Source organism: Heloderma suspectum, chromosome 2 (assembly GCF_057233095.1).
Source record: "Heloderma suspectum isolate Gila_16-S chromosome 2, 16-S_ref, whole genome shotgun sequence".
NCBI classification, from domain to species: domain Eukaryota; kingdom Metazoa; phylum Chordata; class Lepidosauria; order Squamata; family Helodermatidae; genus Heloderma; species Heloderma suspectum.
The window spans coordinates 345,297,735-345,316,553 of record NC_139459.1 but is presented as its reverse complement, the minus strand read 5'-3'; the positions used below and the strand labels follow the sequence as shown (position 1 = coordinate 345,316,553).

General features: G+C 47.2%; 1 protein-coding gene across 1 annotated transcript; it reads right to left on the bottom strand.

The window, feature by feature from the left end:
- Window positions 1-4,184: 4,184 nt before the first annotated feature.
- On the bottom strand, window positions 4,185-16,703 carry LOC146355337 (zinc finger protein RFP-like). Its single transcript, XM_084829876.1, has 6 exons — window positions 16,389-16,703; window positions 15,449-15,589; window positions 13,535-13,630; window positions 12,528-12,668; window positions 4,379-4,429; window positions 4,185-4,343 (listed from the first exon to the last, which is right to left on the bottom strand). The coding sequence occupies exons 1-6, from the start codon at window positions 16,701-16,703 to the stop codon at window positions 4,236-4,238; spliced, it is 852 nt and encodes a 283-aa protein (XP_084686002.1). The 3' UTR covers window positions 4,185-4,235.
- Between the last annotated feature and the right edge of the window lie 2,116 nt (window positions 16,704-18,819).

Below are 18,819 nucleotides of genomic sequence, written 5' to 3'. Positions count from 1 at the left end.
CGTTTCACATGCCAGCAAGGTGATGCTCAAAATCCTACAAGCTAGGCTTCAGCAGTATGTGAACAGAGAACTACCGGAAGTACAAGCTGGGTTTCGAAGAGGCAGAGGAACTAGAGATCAAATCGCCAACATTCACTGCATCATGGAGAAAGCAAGAGAATTCCAGAAAAACGTCTATTTCTGCTTCATTGACTACGCTAAAGCCTTTGATTGTGTGGATCACAACAAACTGTGGCAAATTCTGAAAGAGATGGGAGTACCAGACCACCTTACCTGTCTCCTGAGAAACCTGTACGAGGGTCAAGAAGCAACAGTAAGAACCAGACATGGAACAACCGATTGGTTCCAAATTGGGAAAGGAGTATGACAAGGCTGCATATTGTCGCCCTGCTTATTTAACTTATATGTAGAGTACATCATGAGAAACGCCGGGTTGGATGAATCACAGGTTGGAATTAAGATTGCCGGGAGAATTATCAACAACCTCCGATATGCAGGCGATACCACCCTAATGGCGGAAAGCGAAGAGGATCTAAAGAGCCTCTTGTTGAGGGAGAAAGAGGAGAGTGCAAAAGCTGGTTTGAAACTCAACATTAAAAAAACGAAGATCATGGCATCTGGCCCCATCACTTCCTGGCATATAGAAGGGGAAGAAATGGAAGCAGTGACAGATTTTATTTTCTTGGGCTCCAAGATCACCGCAGACGGTGACTGTAGCCATGAAATTAAAAGACGCTTGCTCCTTGGGAGGAAAGCTATGGCAAACCTAGACAACATAGTAAGAAGCAGAGACATCACCTTGCCGACAAAGGTCCGTATCATCAAAGCTATGGTTTTCCCAGTAGTAATGTATGGCTGTGAGAGCTGGACTATAAGGAAGGCTGAGTGCCGAAGAATTGATGTTTTCGAACTGTTGTGCTGGAGAAGAATCTTACGAGTCCCCTGGACTGCAAGGAGGTCAAATCAGTCAATCCTGAGGGAAATCAACCCTGAGTGTTCATTGGAAGGACAGATACTGAAGCTGAAGCTCAAATATTTTGGCCACCTAATGCAAAGAGAAAACTCTCTGGAAAAGACCCTGATGCTGGGAAAGACTGAAGGCAAAAGGAGAAGGGGACGGCAGAGGATGAGATGGCTAGATAGCATCACCGATGCAATGAATGTGGACTTGAGCACACTCCGGGAGAGAGCGCAGGACAGGAAGGCCTGGCGTGCTATGGTCCACGGGGTCACGAAGAGTCGGACACGACTGAACAACAACAACAACAACAAGGAGTCTGGTGGCACTTTAAAAGCAAACACACTTACTGTGATGTGCAGTGCAATCCTATGTGTGTTTCTTCAGAAGTTAAGTCTCATTGTTGCAATGGGGCTTACTCCCAGGTAAGTTTGCATAGGATTGTAGCCTTAAACTTTCATGGGTCAGAACCCACCTTTTTTTCCAGATGCATTAAAAGGTCAGGATGGATGGAATCACTGACTACAGAGTCAGTCCTAGTCAACTCAGTGGGACTTACCTCAGAATAAACATGTTTAATATTGTCTGCATGGCTGCAGTCCTATGCTCAATTACTTGGGAGTAAGCCTCTTTGAACTGAGTGGGACTTCTAAGTTGGTACGCATAGGATCAGGGTCTAGGGCTCTACTCCTATATGAACATGCAATTCCATCCTACATGAGTGAACTCAGAAGTAAATCCTAGTTGAATAGAACTGGAGAGTTAGACAGGGCCATCTTGTCCAACTCCCTGCATCTGCAAAAGATAGCTGTCCAGCCTCTGCCTGAAGACCTCAGTAAATAGTTTACTGAAACACAATGTTCAATAACAGTGCAGTAGAGAATTAATGGGGCTCAATGACTACGTAAGAAAATAAGCTGGGGAAAATCTTATGTGACTTAAGGCGTAATCCTATTCATGTTTAGACAGAAAAAAGTCCTCGGACTATGGCTAATAAAAGAAAGCAACTGATAAACTAAATAAGAATCAGCCAGACGTTTGAAATTCTGAGTTATAAGGTACATTTTAAAGCAAAAGTGGGGAACTTTTTTTAAAGTCAAGGGCCAAATTTGTTTGGGGCAAAATGATCAGGGACTGCATATGGGGGGGGGCAGGATGGGAGTCAAAAGTGAGCAAAGAAGAAAACCCCTTCCCTCTGTCACCCTCTTTCTCTCTCTGGGTGTTTCCAAATGGAGTGGTCCTAGCTCTAACAGTCAGAAGACATTGTGCAGTTCTTCAGTCTTTTTTTCTTTTTCTTAACTGATTCTCCATGGCCAGAAAAAAAGATGGAAAGTTGGAGAAAAACATGGGAAGGTTACAAGTGGATATCTAGACCACCCATAAAATTCTGTGAATGAGGCAGGGTGATGGTGTGATAAAAGTGTTGTCTATCAACCTCCCTCTTTCCCCTTCATCACCCATTAATCCTCTGTGACACACACAAACCCCACACACTTGTATTTATGCATCACTCTGCCTCCCTACCGTACCTACTGATCCTGTTTGCACCGTCACTATAGCTTATTTAAGCTATGGTGGCTTGTTTAAGCTGCAGCACGTATGGGTGCATACCGGGTGCTATTTGCCTAATTACCCACCTGGACACTGCTTGTCATGTCATCTGGACCTGGGCTGCATGGCTTGTTGGAGGAGGAACCAACCATCAAATAACCCATGGAATGTTGCCTGGCTTGTTTAAGCCATGGTGATCATGTGAACAGACTCACTCTCAGGCCTGTTTTGCACATGACGAGGAGCCATCATGGGGGAATTTCCCCGTGGGGCTTCTGGTTGTGGCAGCCGCGATTTTGAATATTCAAGCTGCAGCTTGCAGCAGGGGCGTGCTGTTGGTTGTCGTTACATGCGAACCCAACAATGGTGGGTTGTTGGGATGCTTGACAAGTCACCTGGAAACCATGGGCTGTTTTAGGGTTGTCAAGTACCCCCAAATCCTACCCTTGCAGGATTTGCACATAATGTCAGGCTATGGTGTTCATGAATATTCAAAATGGTGGCCACCATCACAATGAAGAACCCTGCACGGAAATTCCCCTAGGGTGGCTTCTGGTTAAGTGTAAACCTCCCGCCTGGTCTCTCTCTCTCTCTCTCTCTCTCTCTCTCTCTCTCACACACACACACACACACACACACAGAAGGCTTTTGAAAATATTTTGACTTAGGCCCTGTCCTTGTTCTTATGACCTGCTGCAGCTTCATCTCATGTAAATTTACTGGGAAATAAGTCCAAGGGAGTTGAAAACAGCTTATTTTAAAGTACATGTGCAAAGTCTTGCATTTGTGGCCCCTTGCTTGCCAAGAGGGCTAAGTAGGCTCTGTGATATAGAATGGGTCTCTTTCCCCACTGTAGAGGTCAGCTGAAGGTGTTTCAGGCACCTTCCCAACTCCACCATGGAGCTTTTCCCCTTTCAGGGATGCACCCAGTGTGGTAAAGCATTGGAACTGAAATCCCAGCAGAGGCAAGGCCCAGGCCTAGAAACATTGCTAATGCCATTCCCTCACAACAACGACTTGAGGTTTTCTGGCTCCATCCATTTCTATGGGGTTTGCCTTAACATTTAAAAATAACAGGCCTGTTCAGATGTCATGCTAAGGGTTAGGGAATTTCTGCTAACCACGATGGCTTAGCATGTCATGTTGGGGGAGAAAACCATGGTCCTCATGGTTAATAAGCCACCCCAGGTAACCATCCCCCTGCAACAGGGTTAAGAGGCCCTGGGGTGGCTTACAGTGTCATCTGATGGGCTCCCCAGTGGTTAAAACAGGCTCCAGAGGACTTCCAGGACACACCCATAGAGTCTGCCAGCTACAGCATCCGCCACTGCTGGTGACGCTCTAGCTGCCACAGACTTTCTCCATGGCTGCGCAGCCATTTCAGCTGCTAGGAGCTTGTTTGTGCCGTGGAGGACGGTGGGATGTGCAGTAAGCATGCTGGGATGATCGCTGGGTAACTACGGAGAAGGGTGGTTAGCGCAATCACGTGGTACCGCATGGTACTGTGATGATTTTGCTAACCCCCTCTGTGGGTACCCAAACCACCCTGTCCCCCTGTGCATCTGAACAGGCCCATTATCTCTCTGCATTCAAATAGATACCAAAGAATCCTTAGTAGTAGAATTACAGTGACAAAAACATAAAAAACACAGTGTCAAAGTGTAATTGCCATCAGTGCCAAAGTTTAATTACAGGCCAGCTGTGTAGATAATTGTACCAGGACCTCTTATTTAATACTGGGATGTAGTTTGATAGTACTTTTCAACATTTCTTTACAAGCTTCAAAATCCAACCGGTCCTTGAATTTCTTGAGGGCTAGATCCACTGGTATCACACAACTCTCCTGATCTTCTTCCTGATCTTCTCCTTCTTCCCCTGTTCTCCATCTTCATCATCTTTTTCCTCTTCCTCTTCCTCTTCCTCTTCCTCTCCCACTCCCTCCTCCTCCTCACTGTCACTGGAATAATCACCTTCCTTATAGATTCTGAGAAAACAGCAAGCACGAGGTTACTGGGAAGGGCAGTCCCGTGGTATTACATCTGCTCTGCCACTAAAAGTGTTATCTGCTGCTAAAAGGGTGTTGTCTAGCTAATGGGCAGGACAGATATCAGCCCCTAGCTTTTAGAAGTCAAAACCAGCTCCTGTAAGTGCCTAGGGAGTCCCCTGAGTATGCAGGAAGGTTCCCATTCCTGCTTTACAGATTAGAATAAGAAAAAAGAGAGGCCCCTGTCTTGAAGAGCTTACAGTCTGAGAGTACATCCAATCAGGGAGAAATGCACACAAAAGCCAGATTCCCACCAATCATCTATTTGTGAGGAGCTTAATTAGTCAGCTTATGGGGGGGGGACCTTAATTACTAGCTTGTTTCCATTTCATTCAATATTTTTCTTGCATTGCTAAATAGCTATTAAAGCAACTAAGGGTCAATTCATCACTAATGCCTCAGCTGAGTGGAACAGGAAGCAATAAAAGGGGCAGGAGATGCAAGGAGGAAGCTTTTAACTACTGTTGCAAGGAGCCTTGCTGAATGGGATTTACTTCTGAATAAAGAGTATAGTAGGATTATGGCCACATGGAAGGGCATTACTGGATATCATAGAACAGGGATGCAGACCCAAAATTGGGTGGTGGGTTGGATGGCCCCCCCAGCCCCCTGTGAACTATATGATATACGATGGGTGTGGCCATGGCCACCTGACATCATTTGCTCCCTGGCTGAAGTGCCGGTAGTTCTTCCACCTGGCGCTGGGAGCAGGTGTCACTGCATGCAGGCTTCCCCAGTTAAAGAAGCCCTGTGCACAGTGAAGCCAAGCCAGCTGAGTCTCTGTCACTTCTCCAATGGAGGAGCCTCCTTGACGTCATTTGCTTCCTGGCCGAAGTGCAAGTCAATCTTCCACACTTCGTCTGTGCTTTCCTGATCAGGGAAGCCCTGTGTACGCTAACACCGAGCCGGCTCAGTCCCCATTTCTTCTCTTTTGGAGGAGTGAAGGATCTTTCATCAGCTCAGCTTCACTGCACATGAGGCTTCCCTGACTGGGAAAGCCCGTGCATAGCGAAGCAGCAGTGCAGGGGAATCGCCGCTGTTATTTACGATCTCTGATTAGAGTTAACACTGGGATTCATCTCCCTGCTTCCTTCCCAACTCCGAGTCGGGGTGGGGTTTCTGGAGGGGACGGTGCTTGCAGTGTTGTGGAGGCAGGGGCCGCGGAGAGGGCACAAGCCTCTGTGGGCTGGAGGTTCTGCACCCCTGCTATAGAGCTACATTAGGAGTCCCCATTCATTAGGGACCAGGATACCCGAGAGAGCGCCTTCTCCCTAACCAACCTGCCTGGTCACTGAGGCAATTGGAGGGCTTGCTCCTGGTGGTTCCACATGGTCCTGTGGCCCAGTTGAAGTCCACCAGAAGAAGAGCCTTCAATTTGCTGGCCCCCTTTCTTTGGAACTCCCTGCCCCTGGAGGTCAGGCAGGCATGAACACTGTGTTGTTTCTGGCACCTCCTGAAAACACCACTGTTCCGGGAAGCATTCCTTAATCGAGCAGCCATGGTTTCTATTGGCACTGTGTTTTTAAACAAGTGTTATTTTTAATGTGGTTTTGGAGGGAGCAATCCTATGGCTGCTAGACAGCGGCTAGACGGCCACAGGATATCTGGTCTTCTGGGAACTGAGCCAGGAGCCTGCACGCTGAGGTCGGTTCCTGGAGAACCGACCTCCCTACACTTCCACGTTGCCTTGGAGGCAGCGCGGAACAGCCCCACACTCCGCGCTCACAAGAGGAGCACAGAGCAGCTGAAAACAGGCATTCCTAGAGGGCGTTCTGGGGTGGAAATGCCTGTATGACACACCTAATGTGTTGTACAGCTGCCTCCTCTCCCGCTCAGCTCTCCCGCGTCTAGACAGCTGCAATCGGCTGTGTAGCCAAAAATGCAGGGCAGGAGAAGAGCGGAGGGAATGATCCACTCCGTGCTTCTCCTGCCCAGCATCGGATAGGCGGTCGCCTCTGAGTTCAGAGGTGGCTGTCTATCTAAATAAGATTGCGCCCTTAATCTTTTTATGGTCTTACTGTTTTATCCCTTGCATTCATTGCTCTGAAATCTGTTCTAGATATGGAGCGGTATACAAATATTGTAAATAATTAAATAATTCTGCTTCCAGCTACTTGCAGAAAAGGCGTCAACACTACTTAAGGGCCCTAGTAGAAGCAACCATGGAAGAGAACATAAGAACATAAGAGTCATGCTGGATCAGACCAAGGGTCCATCTATTCCAGCATTCTGTTTACACATCTAGTCCAACCAGCTGTCAACCAGGAACCCACAAGCAGGGCATCAGAGCAACAGCACTCTCCCACCGATGTTCCCCAGCAACTGGTGTACATAGGCTCACTGCCTCTGGTACTGGAGGCAGCACAGAGCCATCAAGACTAGTAGCCATTGATAGCCTTTTCCTCCAGGAATGTATCTAATCCCCTTTTAAAGCCATCCAAACTGGTGGCCATCACTACACTAGGGATGTCAGAGGATTCCGCCACGGATCTCGGTGAGGCCGAATGCCAGTGCATTCGCCCCCCGAAATCTGTGGCGGAACAAAGCCCCCCGCCACCCCACCCCACGAAAGGCGCACAAAAGGGAGCACTTACCTGCTGCTGTCCGCACTGACTTGCGAATGGCAGCCGCATGTGCGGCCGCCATTCGCTTTCTCATTATAGCCATGATAGGCTACATAAATAATTACGTAGCCTATCACGGCTAACGCAGGGACGCCATTTGCATCCCTGCGGAGGCCGTGATAGGCTACGTAAGTCTATCATGGCAAACCCCCCCAAAAAACAGTGGACGCAAACAGTGGTGGCTACGGCAGCAACCATTTGCGTTCCTTTTTTTTTTTTTTTTGCTGTTTTAGTCTACGTAAATATTTACGCAGGCTATTACGGCAAAACAAAAAAAGGAACACAAATGGCGGCCACTACGCCATTTGTGTTTTTGTTGTTGTTGCCGTAATAGCCTGCGTAAATATTTACGTAGGCTAAAACGACAAAAAAAAAAAAGGGAACGCAAATGGTGGCTGCCGTAGCCACTGCCATTTGCGTCCGCTGGGTTTTGTGTTTTTTTTGCCGTGATGGGCTACGTAAAAATTTATGTAGCCTATCATGGCAAAATACAGGGACGCAAATGGAGCAGCCGCCATTTGTGTCCCTGCAGGCTGCCCAGCGGCCAGATGTCCGGCTGCGGGCGGCCCCGGCTGGTGGCTCCGCAGAATCTGCGGAGCAGAGCCGGCTGGAGAGAATTTCGGGGGGAGGGACGGAGCGCCTCCCCCCCACCGCGAATGTCACCCTTCGAATAGGTAAGTGACTTTCGTACATCCCTACACTACACCCTGTGGTAGCGAATTTTATAGTTTAACTATGTGTTGCATGAAGAAGTCATTCCTTTTATTTGTCCTGAATCTCCCACCAATCAGCTTCATAAGATGACCCCAGCTTCTAGTATTTTGAGAGTGGGAGAAGAATGTCTCCCTATCCACATTCCCCACACCATGTATAATTTGTAGACCTCTATCATGTCTCCCCTCACCCACCTTTTTTCCAAGCTAAACAATCCCAGATTTTGTAACCTTCTCTCATAGGGGAGATGCTCCAGCCCCTTGATCATTTTAGTTGCCTGTTTCTGCACCTTTTCCAGCTCTACAATATCTTTTTTTAGGTGTGGTGACCAGAACTGGAAACAGTATTCCAAGTGTGGTCACACCATATATTTGTATAGGGGCAGTATAATGTTGGCAATTTTATTCTCAATCCCTTTTCTAATTGTCTAACATGGAGTTTGCCTTTTTTACAGCGGCCACACACTGGGTTGACATCTTCATTGAGCTGTCCACCACAACCCCAAGATCTCTTTCCTGGTCAGTCACTGCTAGCTCACATCCCATCAGGCTATAAGTTGGGATTTTTTGCCCCAATGTGCATCACTTTACACTTGCTTACACTGAACCGCATTTGCCATTTAGATGCCCTTTCTCCCAGTTCGCAGAGATCCTTTTAGAGGTTTTCACAATCCCTTTTTGTTTTAACCACCTTAGATAATTTGGTGTCATCGGCAAACTTGGCTGCTTCACTGCTCACTTCGAATTCCAGATCATTTATGAACAGGTTCAAAAGCATTGATCCTAGTACAGATCCCTGTGGGACCCCACTATTTGCTTCCCTCCATTGGGAGAATTTACCATTTATTCCTACTCTCTGCTTTCTGTTCTTTAACCAGTTACTGATCCATAAGGGGACCTGTCCTCTTATTCTATGACTGCTAAGTTTTTTCAGGAGTCTTTGGCTAGGGACTTTGTCAAAAGCCTTTTGGAAGTCCAAGTAGGGATGGGTGGATTACTCACCTGGTTCCGGTCCAGGGCATCAGCTGCGGGGGGGAGGCGATCTGTCCCTCCCCCCCAGAATCCTCCCGGGCCGGCTGCAGCCAGACTTCCAGCCGCTGCTGCCACACTGTGGATGCAAATGGCGGCTGCTACGCTGGTCGCCATTTGCGTCCATGCCTTAGGCTGTGATAGGCTATGTAAGTATTTACGTAGCCTATCACGGCAAAGAGCAGGGGTGCAAATGGCACCCATTACGCCATTTTCGCCCCTGCTCTTTGCCGTGATGGGCTACGTAAGTATTTACGTAGCCTATCATGGCCTAATGCAGGGACGCAAATGGTGGCCGCTATGATGGCCGCCATTTGCGGCCGCAGCAGCCCGGCACCGGCCAGAAGATGACCCGCCACCGCTGCATCCGCCACCAGGTAGGTCCGTTCCGGGGGGGACTTCTCGGGGTGGATTGCTCCATTCTGCCATGGACTCCAGGGGGCGGGATTCTAAAGAATCCAGCCTCACTGGAGTCCGTGGCGGAATCCTCCAACATCCCTAAGTCCAAATAAACAATGTCTACTGGATCACCCCTGTCTACATGTTTATTGATACTCTCACTCTAAAAGTTTAGTGAGACCGGAGTTACCTTTGTGGAATCCTTGTTGATTCTTTTTCAGCAGGGCTTGTCCTCTGATATGCTTACTAATTTTATCTTTAATAATGCCTTCAACCAATTTACCCAGAACTGACGTTAAGCTAAGCAGCCTGTAATTTCCTGGATCCCTTTTTGAAAACTGGTGTTACATTGGCCATCTTCCAATGCTCTGGTATAGAGGCTGATCTTAGGGACATGTTGCATATTTTGGTTAGAAGATCAGCAATTTCATATTTGAGTTCTTTGAGAACCCTAGGATGGATACCATCTTGGCCCAGTGATTTATTTGCTTTCAATTTATCAATATGGTTGAGAACTTCATCTTTTGTCACCACTCTTTGCCTCAGTTCCTCAGACTCCCTTCCTGAAGACATCAGTTCAGGCATAGGTATCTGTCCTATATCTTCTGCAGGGAAGACGGATGAAATGAATTCATTCAGGTTCTCTGCAATCTTCTTTCCTCCTTCAGTACTCTTTTAACTTCAATATTCTTTTAACTCCAGTGGTTCAACTGCCTCCCTAGCTGGTTTTCTGCTTCTGGTATATTTAAAGAATTCTTTATTGTTGGCCTTGATGTTGTTAGTGATATGCTCTTCAAAATGCTTTTGTGCATCTCTTATTGTCTGCTTGCATCACCTTTGTGCAAGCTTGTGCTCCCTTTTGAATTCCTCACTTGGGTGAGACTTTCATTTTCTGAAGGAAGCTTTCTTTTCTCTAATAGCTTCCTTGACACTGCTCATTAACCATGCCGGTGACCTCTTGGACTTGGTGCTACCTTTCCTAACCTGTGGTATACATTTTAGCTGGGCTTCTATTATTGTGGTTTTGAGTAATCTCCAAGCATTTTGAAGGGATTTAATCCTTTTGACTCCCCCTTTTACCTTCTGTTTCACCAGTTCCCTCAGAGGCAAGGGTAATAAGGGGTGAAAGGCAGGTAATGCAGTGAAGAGCACACAGTGGGAGATGAGGACTGAGGAGTTAAGCCAAGGATTCATGGAAGAGAAAGGTTTTGAGGAGAGCTACACAGAGGTAGAAACAGGAGAATGTGTTAAAAAAACTTACTGGTCCCACAGCTCCTTGAATATCTGCATGAAAGAGAGAGATTGACGTGTATTTACTTACAACTCCCCATCCCCTCGTGTGGCGCGGAGTGGTAGGTGGCAGTATTGCAACTGAAACTCTCCCCATGACCTGAGTTCGATCCCAGCGGAAGCCGGGTCCCAGGTAGCCGGCTCAGGTTGACTCAGCCCTCCATCCTTCCGAGGTCGGTAAAATGAGTACCCAGCTTGCTGGGGGAAAGGTAGTCACGACTGGGGAAGGCAACGGCAAACCACCCTGCTACAGTCTGCCATGAAACCGCCAGCGAAAGCGGCATCCCTCTAGGAGTCAGCAATGACTCGGTGCTTGCACAGGAGGAACCTTTCCTTTCCCCATCCCCGTTAATTTGAAAAACTTAATAGAATGTATAATTCAAGCTCTGGACTCATACCAAAAGTTGTTGTTGTTATTATTTATCATCATCATCATCCATTACTACTACTACTATTTCTTCTCACAACCCCCCACCCCCAAATAACGTGTTGATACAAATTAAAAACAATCACTAATTTTCCAAGAAACACCTGGTAGCTTGCATTGAGAGAAAGGTGGTGCGGTGTAGTGGATAGAGTGGTGTCCTTCAGCCAGGGAGAGCTGGATTCAAATCTCCATTCTTGGACACAGGTCATTGGGTGATCTTGGGCCAGCCACTATCTCTCAGCCTACCATTCCTCATTGGATTTTTGTGAGGATAACAAAGGGGGATGACTCTTTGGAGTAAGGGTGGGCTAAAAATTAAACATGATCAATAAAATCCAGCTGAAAAAATACCAGAATAAAATAACTATATAACATATGCTACAGTATAAAGCCACCCAAATACGAATGTTCTACAGTATCTGCAGAGTGCCTGTAGTATTAGATTAGAATAATTATCTATACATAATTCTCTGCGTATGGAATAGTATAAACATTGGGGTCACTGAAAAGAAGGCCCTGTCTGGAATCACTGGAATTTTGGCACAATCAGGGGTTGTGAGTGTGATGTGCGAACCCGGACCACTGGGTTGTTTAACCCCTAAACAACCCTACAACAAACCATGGATTCACTGCTGGGTTGTTTAGCCCCTAAACAACCCAGCAGTCTGGGTTTATGCATCATGCTCACAAACCCCGATTGGGTTGATTGGGAGTTCTTGACAAAAAGCGGAAATGGGGATTGCGCCAGAGACAGAGCACTTGCTTACTCCCACTTGCACATGGCAAATCGTGGGTTAATTAACCCACAATTTGCCGTTATGTGTGAACCAGATTGGAGAGAGAAAAAAAGATTTCAGCCTGGGAGCAGGTCTGTGAGGACTGGTGGGCACCAGTGGGGAATCTGGGGTAAAAAGAAGATCCATTTTGGCAGTTTGGAACAAAACTGAACTCTGGACTGTTGGGGGAAAGCCCTGGAACAGGAAGGTCTACGTGTACTGTTAAGGGTGTGCAAGCCTCCTATTTAGCTGACAAACTGTTACACTGTAGATCCACTCCTACTGTGTGTGCCACCTTCTGAAAACCTTCCCCGTTTTACCCCATGAAATCACCTGTTGTTTCTACCTACGAGACAGAGTGATTGCTGGAACCCACTACAGAGCTTACTAGCGCTGAAGTGCATTCAGCACTTTCCTTCATTCCCTGATGAAACAGCCGCACTACTAATGTACAAATTCATTACAATAATTTCCCCTTTCCCTGTGTCCACTAGTGTCGAAAGAATCCAGCCCACCACACTGCTCAGAGCCAGAGGGGTTTGTGCTTTCCCCTTGCTTGTGAAAACTTGATTCAGTCTTGCATGTAAATCTCCAGCTGAATCGCTGATCTAAGGTGGCCTTACCTTGAGGGAGGCAACACGATCTTTAGTTTCTAGTACTGCTCTGGCCTTGTTAACAAGCTCAGCACGTGTTGACATTTTCTTTTTTAGAGTGGCTAAGGTATCTTCTATCTCCTTCAGGTTCACCTCCTTCATCTCTTGTAGAGTCTTCTTAATCTCTACTTCCTTTTCATTCAAGATCTGGTGGAGAGTCTCAAATTCTTTGGAAATGTGACCCAAGGTATCTTTAGTGCAGCTCTGTAAGTAGTGGAGAAACTAGAGTAGCAGGGAGCTATTTTTAATGTTTGTGAGAAATAAACTATGATGGGCGCGCTCCTAGGCATTCCTGGCCAGGAATGCTGGGAGTTGTAGGACTTTTATCTGTCTAAACATTGCACCATAAATATACTTAAAACCAAGTAAATGTTTTTTTAAAAAAGACACACACAATCGAAGTATGTTGCTCCATATAGCAACATTTTGCAATTAAAGGGGATGCTGGAAAATTGGGTCTGCATTTTTAAATGAACCACCCTAACTGGCCCTTCTGTCACTAATATGCAGATCAGCACACATCGGTGATCCTTCGGACTGCGCATGTCTCAAAACTTTGCTATGCAGTTCTTGATTCAAAAGTTGTGTACATCAATGTGTATAGTAGGGAAAGCTGCATAGGAAAATATGTGGATTTTCATGCTTCCCCCACCCCACACTTGCAGACTTATGTGGAATTTGGACAGAACAGGCGTATATTATTTTTATTTATTCTTTAAACATTTCTATACTGCCTTTCTGGAAACAACCAAGGCAGTTTACAAAAATTCAGAAAACAAACACCATAAATAAATAAATAAATAAAGACTTACTAAAACATTAAAAACAATCTTAAAATTGTTTAAAAAGTGACCCTATAGGGTGGCAGCCTGAAGGCGCAATCCTATGCATATTGTGCTTGCTGGGGCATGCTGGGAGTTATAGGCCTTTTTTCTGTCTAAATATGCATAGGATTGCTCTCTAAATTGCAAAAAAGAAACAAACACCCAAGGTTAGCCCTTTGAATCTTTTTCTCTATATTGCCCCTTATTGCTGACGTTTTGCCCCCCTCTGCACCCACTTTTTTTTACCTCCAGCTCTTCAGTGGCTTCCTGCTGATCTTTTTCAAGCTTAGCCAGCTTTATTAGACCCTTCTCCATAATCTTTAGAATGGATTTACACGTTCCCTGTACAACAGAGAAACGCACAATCATTTAAAATAAATGGAGTCACCCTCACAGAAAGCAGGGGATATCACAATACAGGATCCTGAATTCCCTTTTTAAAAACTAAGTAATGAGAAAACACATTTGGCAACATGACAGCTTATAGAAGTGTATCTACATATATACATCTGCTTTTCACTAGAAAATCTGTTGGGACAAGGGTTGTCTGGACACAGGGATGGATTGGATGTGGGCTAACAAATTGAGGCTTGATCCAGACAAGGCAAACGTTCTGTTGATCAGTGGACAGGCCAGGATTAGAGCTTCAGCCTGTTCTAGATGTGGTTGCCCTCCCTCTGAAGAATCAGCTTCGGTGTGCTTTTGGATGTAGCATTGCTTCTGGAGGGTCAGGTCGCTGCTGCGGCCAGGAATACTGCTTCCTAGCTGCACCCCTTCCTGGAGAATGTGGATCTGGCCACAGTGATCTAGGCCTTAGTCCCATTCCAGTTAGTTCACTGCAATATATTTCTTGGGAGGTTGCCCTCAACCAGGGTTCAGAAACTCAATTAGGCAACCAAAATGAACTCCCCTATAAGGAAAGGTTACAACAGCTGGGATTGCTTAGCTTGGAAGAAAGGCAAGTAAGGGGATACATACTAGAGGTGTACAAAATTATGCATGGTGGGGAGAAAATGAAGAGGGAGACATTTTTCTCCCTCTCATCATACTAGAACCTGGGTTCATCCCATGAAGCTAATTGGTGGGAGATACAGGACAGATAAGAGGAAGGGCTGCTTCACACGGCACAGAGTTAAACCATGGAATTCACTACCACAACACATAGTGATGGCCACCAGTTTGGATGGCTTTAAAATGGGGTTAGGCAAATTCCTGGAGGAGAAGGCTATTGATGGCTACTAGTCCTGATGGCTCTGTGCTACTCCAGTCTCAGAGGCAGTATACCTATGTATGCCAGTTGCTGGGGAACATGGGTGGGAGGGTGCTGTTCCACTTGTGTCCTGCTTGTGGGTTTCCTCGTTGGCCACTGTGTGAACAGAATGCTGGACTAGATGTGTGGCTGGTCTGATCCAGCACGGATCTTCTTATGTTCTTAACTGCAGCTTGTGCAAAATGTGGCAGCCGGGTTGCTTTCTAGTGTGTGCTTGGTAGACATTATAACGTTAGAACATCAGTCTTATACCAAGTACATTGACTTCCACATTGTCTCTGGGAGCAATGAAAGGTCATAGAATCATAGAATAGTAGGGTTGGAAGGGGCCTTGGTTCTTACCTATAACGACCTAAAAGGTTTAGGGTAAGGATACCTGAACAACTGCCCCCTCCTGTATGAGCGTGCCTATAATTTATGATCTTCTTCGGGGATGGTGTTATATGTCCCACCCCCAAGAGGGGTTAGGTTGATGGGGACTTTTCTTTGGCAGCACCCCAGATCTAGAACGCCCTCCATAAGGAGGTCAGATTGGCCCCACCTTTGCCTTGCTTCAGGCAGGCAATATTATTATTTTGTTCAGGCTGGTTTTCAATGGGTTTTTCAAAATAGTTTTATTCTGCCTGGATGTTTCTAAATGGTTTGTGATGCTCTTAACTGCGATTGTTTTTAAAGTTCTATGTTGCCTTTCAGAAATATTTTAATCAATAAAAATACAAGAGTTACGGAATCTGCAGGCTCTAAAGGCTTCCTGAGGAGTAAATCCCCCACTAAACTCAGCTAGATTTATGCCTGAGTAAATATCTGATGGGGCGGGAAATGCCCAGATTTCAACCCTAATTTCAACCCATTTCGCTTCCGTGGAAAACCAGACGTCTCGGCCCTCCAACCTGCGCGTGTTTCACAGTGTTCTTGGTAGGCAAGCATTCATGCCCCCGATGCTGGGGAAGGTCCCGGCAGATCACGCAGATGGGGACGCGATCCTGGTGGCAGAAGAGCTTGAACGGCTCGTCGTGATCCTCGCAGTAGTGCTCAGTCGCCGGCAGGGGCTCCCGGTAAGGATGGACGAAAGTCCCTTAGCTGGTCCCGCAGCTTGCTTCGCGGTGGGGGGGAGGCGCTTCAGTTTCCCCCCCGAAGTTCTTGGCGGGGGGGGGAGGTGCCCCGCCCCTCCCAGCCGAAATTCAGGCCGGGGGGGAGGCGCCCCATCCCTCGCCGCCGAAATTCAGGCCGGGGGGGGAGCGCCCCGTCTCCCCGGCCACGAAATAAAAAAAGTAAAAAAAAACAACACACACACGTGATAGGCTATGTAACGATTTATGTAGCCTATCACGGCTAGATTTTCAAAGTCAGCCGTGATAGGCTACGTAAATCTTTATGTAGCCTATCACGGGTGACTTTGAAAAAAAAAAAATGCGTACGCAAATAGCGTTGCCCTTATTTTCACCGTAGCCTACGTAAATCTTTACGTAGATTACCCCTGCCCAAACAAGGAACGCAAATGGCGGTGCCCATGGGCGCCGCCATTTGCGTACGCGCTTTTTTTTTTCAAAGTCACCTGTGATAGGCTACGTAAAGATTTACGTAGCCTATCACGTGTGTGTGTGTGTTTTTTACTTTACTTTGTAATGGCGGCGGCGGCAGCCGGTTGGAAGACCGGCCGCTGCCCCTGCCCCTGCCGAAACGCTGCTGGGACCCGCCGCCGAGAGGGACATTCGAAGGAGGTAAGTCCCATCCTTGGGGGGGGGCGGGGGGGAGAATTTCACCACCAATTTCGGGGGACCGAATGCGTTGGCATTCAGCCTCCCGGAGATTCGTGGAGAAATTCTCCGCCATCCCTATCTCCCGGTCGAGCTTCAGCCGACGGACTTTCCCGGCGACACTGGCCAGGGCCCGGTTGCGCACGAGTTGCCGCAGCTCGAAGGGGAGGCGGCACTCCGGACATGTCCCCCTGCTCTGGCCCGCAGGGACACAGCGCCACAAGCAAGAGAGGCAGAAGTTGTGGCCGCAGCTCAGCGTGTGGGGCTCCTGGAAGATGCCCAGGTAGATGGGGCACGCCAGGTCCTCCGCCAGGCTGGACGCCATGAGGATGGATACGCTTGGGCTTGCTGGAGGAAACCAGGCCCTGTGAACGGCCCTCTGTTGCATGGCGCATTGCACAGACTGCGAGGGCGCCTCTGCCCCGCCGAAGTGGTGGAGCGAATCTGTTTTTGGTTTCATTTCAGCGTCTGTGGAAGGGGGCGGGGAGCTTCCATATTTTTTTGGACACGTTTCAGCAGTTTTGGTGTTTCCCAATAGGGCCTCTGCTCGTCACAAGGACCGTGCTTTCGCTTGCTCCCGTTCACATTTCAGATCATATTCTCAAATATTGGTAAGGTTAAAACCACTGCCCTTATTAAAGCGAAACGAACAGAAAGTAGGTGGTGGTGGTACATTTAGACAGGTTTGGGCATAAGGCGCATCTCCAGATAGTTTGGAATTCAGCTCCCGGAAGCCCCTGCCGGCATGACCAATGGCCAGAAAAGCTGGGAATTGAAGTCTAAAACATCTGGAGAGCTACTTTCGGCCTATCCTGCAGTGCAGTATGTCTTTTTCTGAAATAGTTCAGGGGCTTAAGCCTGCCTGGGGATTATGGCACTAATTTCACATGAAGGAGGATGTGAGCACAGGTGCCAGGTGTTTATTCTTTGGTGCCTGAAATGCACTCTGCACATGCTCAGCGGTACATATTCCTTCACACAGGCATTCTTGCAGCAAAGTGACTTGCAATGAATGGTTAAAACAGGTACCAGGCTGTGGGAGACTAGGCACTTGTTTTTCTTTTCCTGGCCTTCCCCACCCATGGCCCAGTCTATTCCTGAGGCAAATTCCCCACTGCAAACAGAGGGGCAATCCTAAGACAGTATAAAACATGTTTCTCAGACTTTCTGCTCAGTGTTTCCCAGGCAACAAGGCCAAAGGCACCGAGAGGGCACCAACTTGGGGAAGTCTGCCTTATACAGTCAGGGCCAGAAATATTGGAACAAGGATAACTGTTTTGGCAGTTGGCCTCTGTACACCACCACATTGAAGTTACAAGGAAACACACCCAGATGGGAGCGAAGACAGGACTTTCAGCTGTAATTCAAGGGGTTTCACAAAAGTGGGGCACTAACCATTCAGGAAGGACAGCCAGTGGCATACACCCCCCCCCCCATCGTTGGTGGCTCATAAGTAATGAAATGAATGGCTGACAAGCAGCTGCGTGGCCAGGTGTGGCCTGTTTCCTGGGCACCCCATGACCAATCAAGCAGATAAAAGGCCTGGAGGTGGTTCTGAGTGTTACATTTGCATTTGGTAGCTGTTCACTGGAATTCCCAACATGAGGTCCAAAGAGGTGTCCATGTGAGTGAAGGAGGCCATCATTAGGCTGAGGAAACAAAATAAACCCATCAGAGAGATAGCAAAAACAGTGGGAGTGGCCAGTACAACAGTTTGGAACATCCTGAAAAAGAAGGAATTAACTGGCAAGCTCAGCAACAGCAAAAGGCCTGGAAGACCACGGAAGACAACTAAAGTGGATGACCGCAGAATGCTGCTCATGGAGAAGAGGAACCCTTTCACAACATCTAGCCAGGTCAAGAACACTCCTGAGGAGGTAGGCATGTCATTGTCAACATCTACAGTCAAGAGACGGCTTTATGAATGTAAATACAGAGGCTTCACAACAAGGTGCAAACCACTGGTAACGCTCAAGAACAGACAGGCCAGATTAGCCTTTGCCAGCAAACACCTAAAAAAGCCTGCCCAGTTCTGGAATAAGATTCTTTGGACTTGATGAAACCAAGATTAACTTGTATCAGAATGATGGGAAGAGAAAAGAATGGAGAAGGAAAGGAACAGCTCATGATCCAAAGCATACCACATCATCTGTCAAACATGGTGGAGGCAGCGTTATGGCATGGGCATGTATGGCTGCCAATGGAACCAGGTCACTGGTGTTTATTGATGACCTGACTGCTGATGAAAGCAGCAGGATGAATTCTGAAGTGTATAAGGCTATACTTTCTGCTCAGATTCAGCCGAATGCTGCCAAACTATTGCAGATGGATAATGACCCAAAACATACAGCAAAAGCTACCCAAGAGTTTCTCTCAAGGCAAAGAAGTGGGATGTTCTTCAATGGCCAAGTCAGTCACCTGATCTCAACCCAATAGAGCATGCTTTTCACTTCCTGAAGACAAACAAGCACTTCACTTGTTCACTTCCCACAAACAAGCAGCTG

Bases quoted from the DNA above. Each gene is read 5' to 3' on its own strand.
- LOC146355337 (XM_084829876.1), bottom strand. From the start codon at position 16,703: ATGCAACAGAGGGCCGTTCACAGGGCCTGGTTTCCTCCAGCAAGCCCA. The intron at 13,631-15,448 runs GTTGGAGGGCCG...TCTGTTGTACAG, and splicing joins ACACTGTGAAACACGCGCAG to GGAACGTGTAAATCCATTCT. The intron at 4,430-12,527 runs GCCACTCTAAAA...GGAGAGGAAGAG, and splicing joins AGGAGATAGAAGATACCTTA to GAAGAGGAAGAGGAAGAGGA.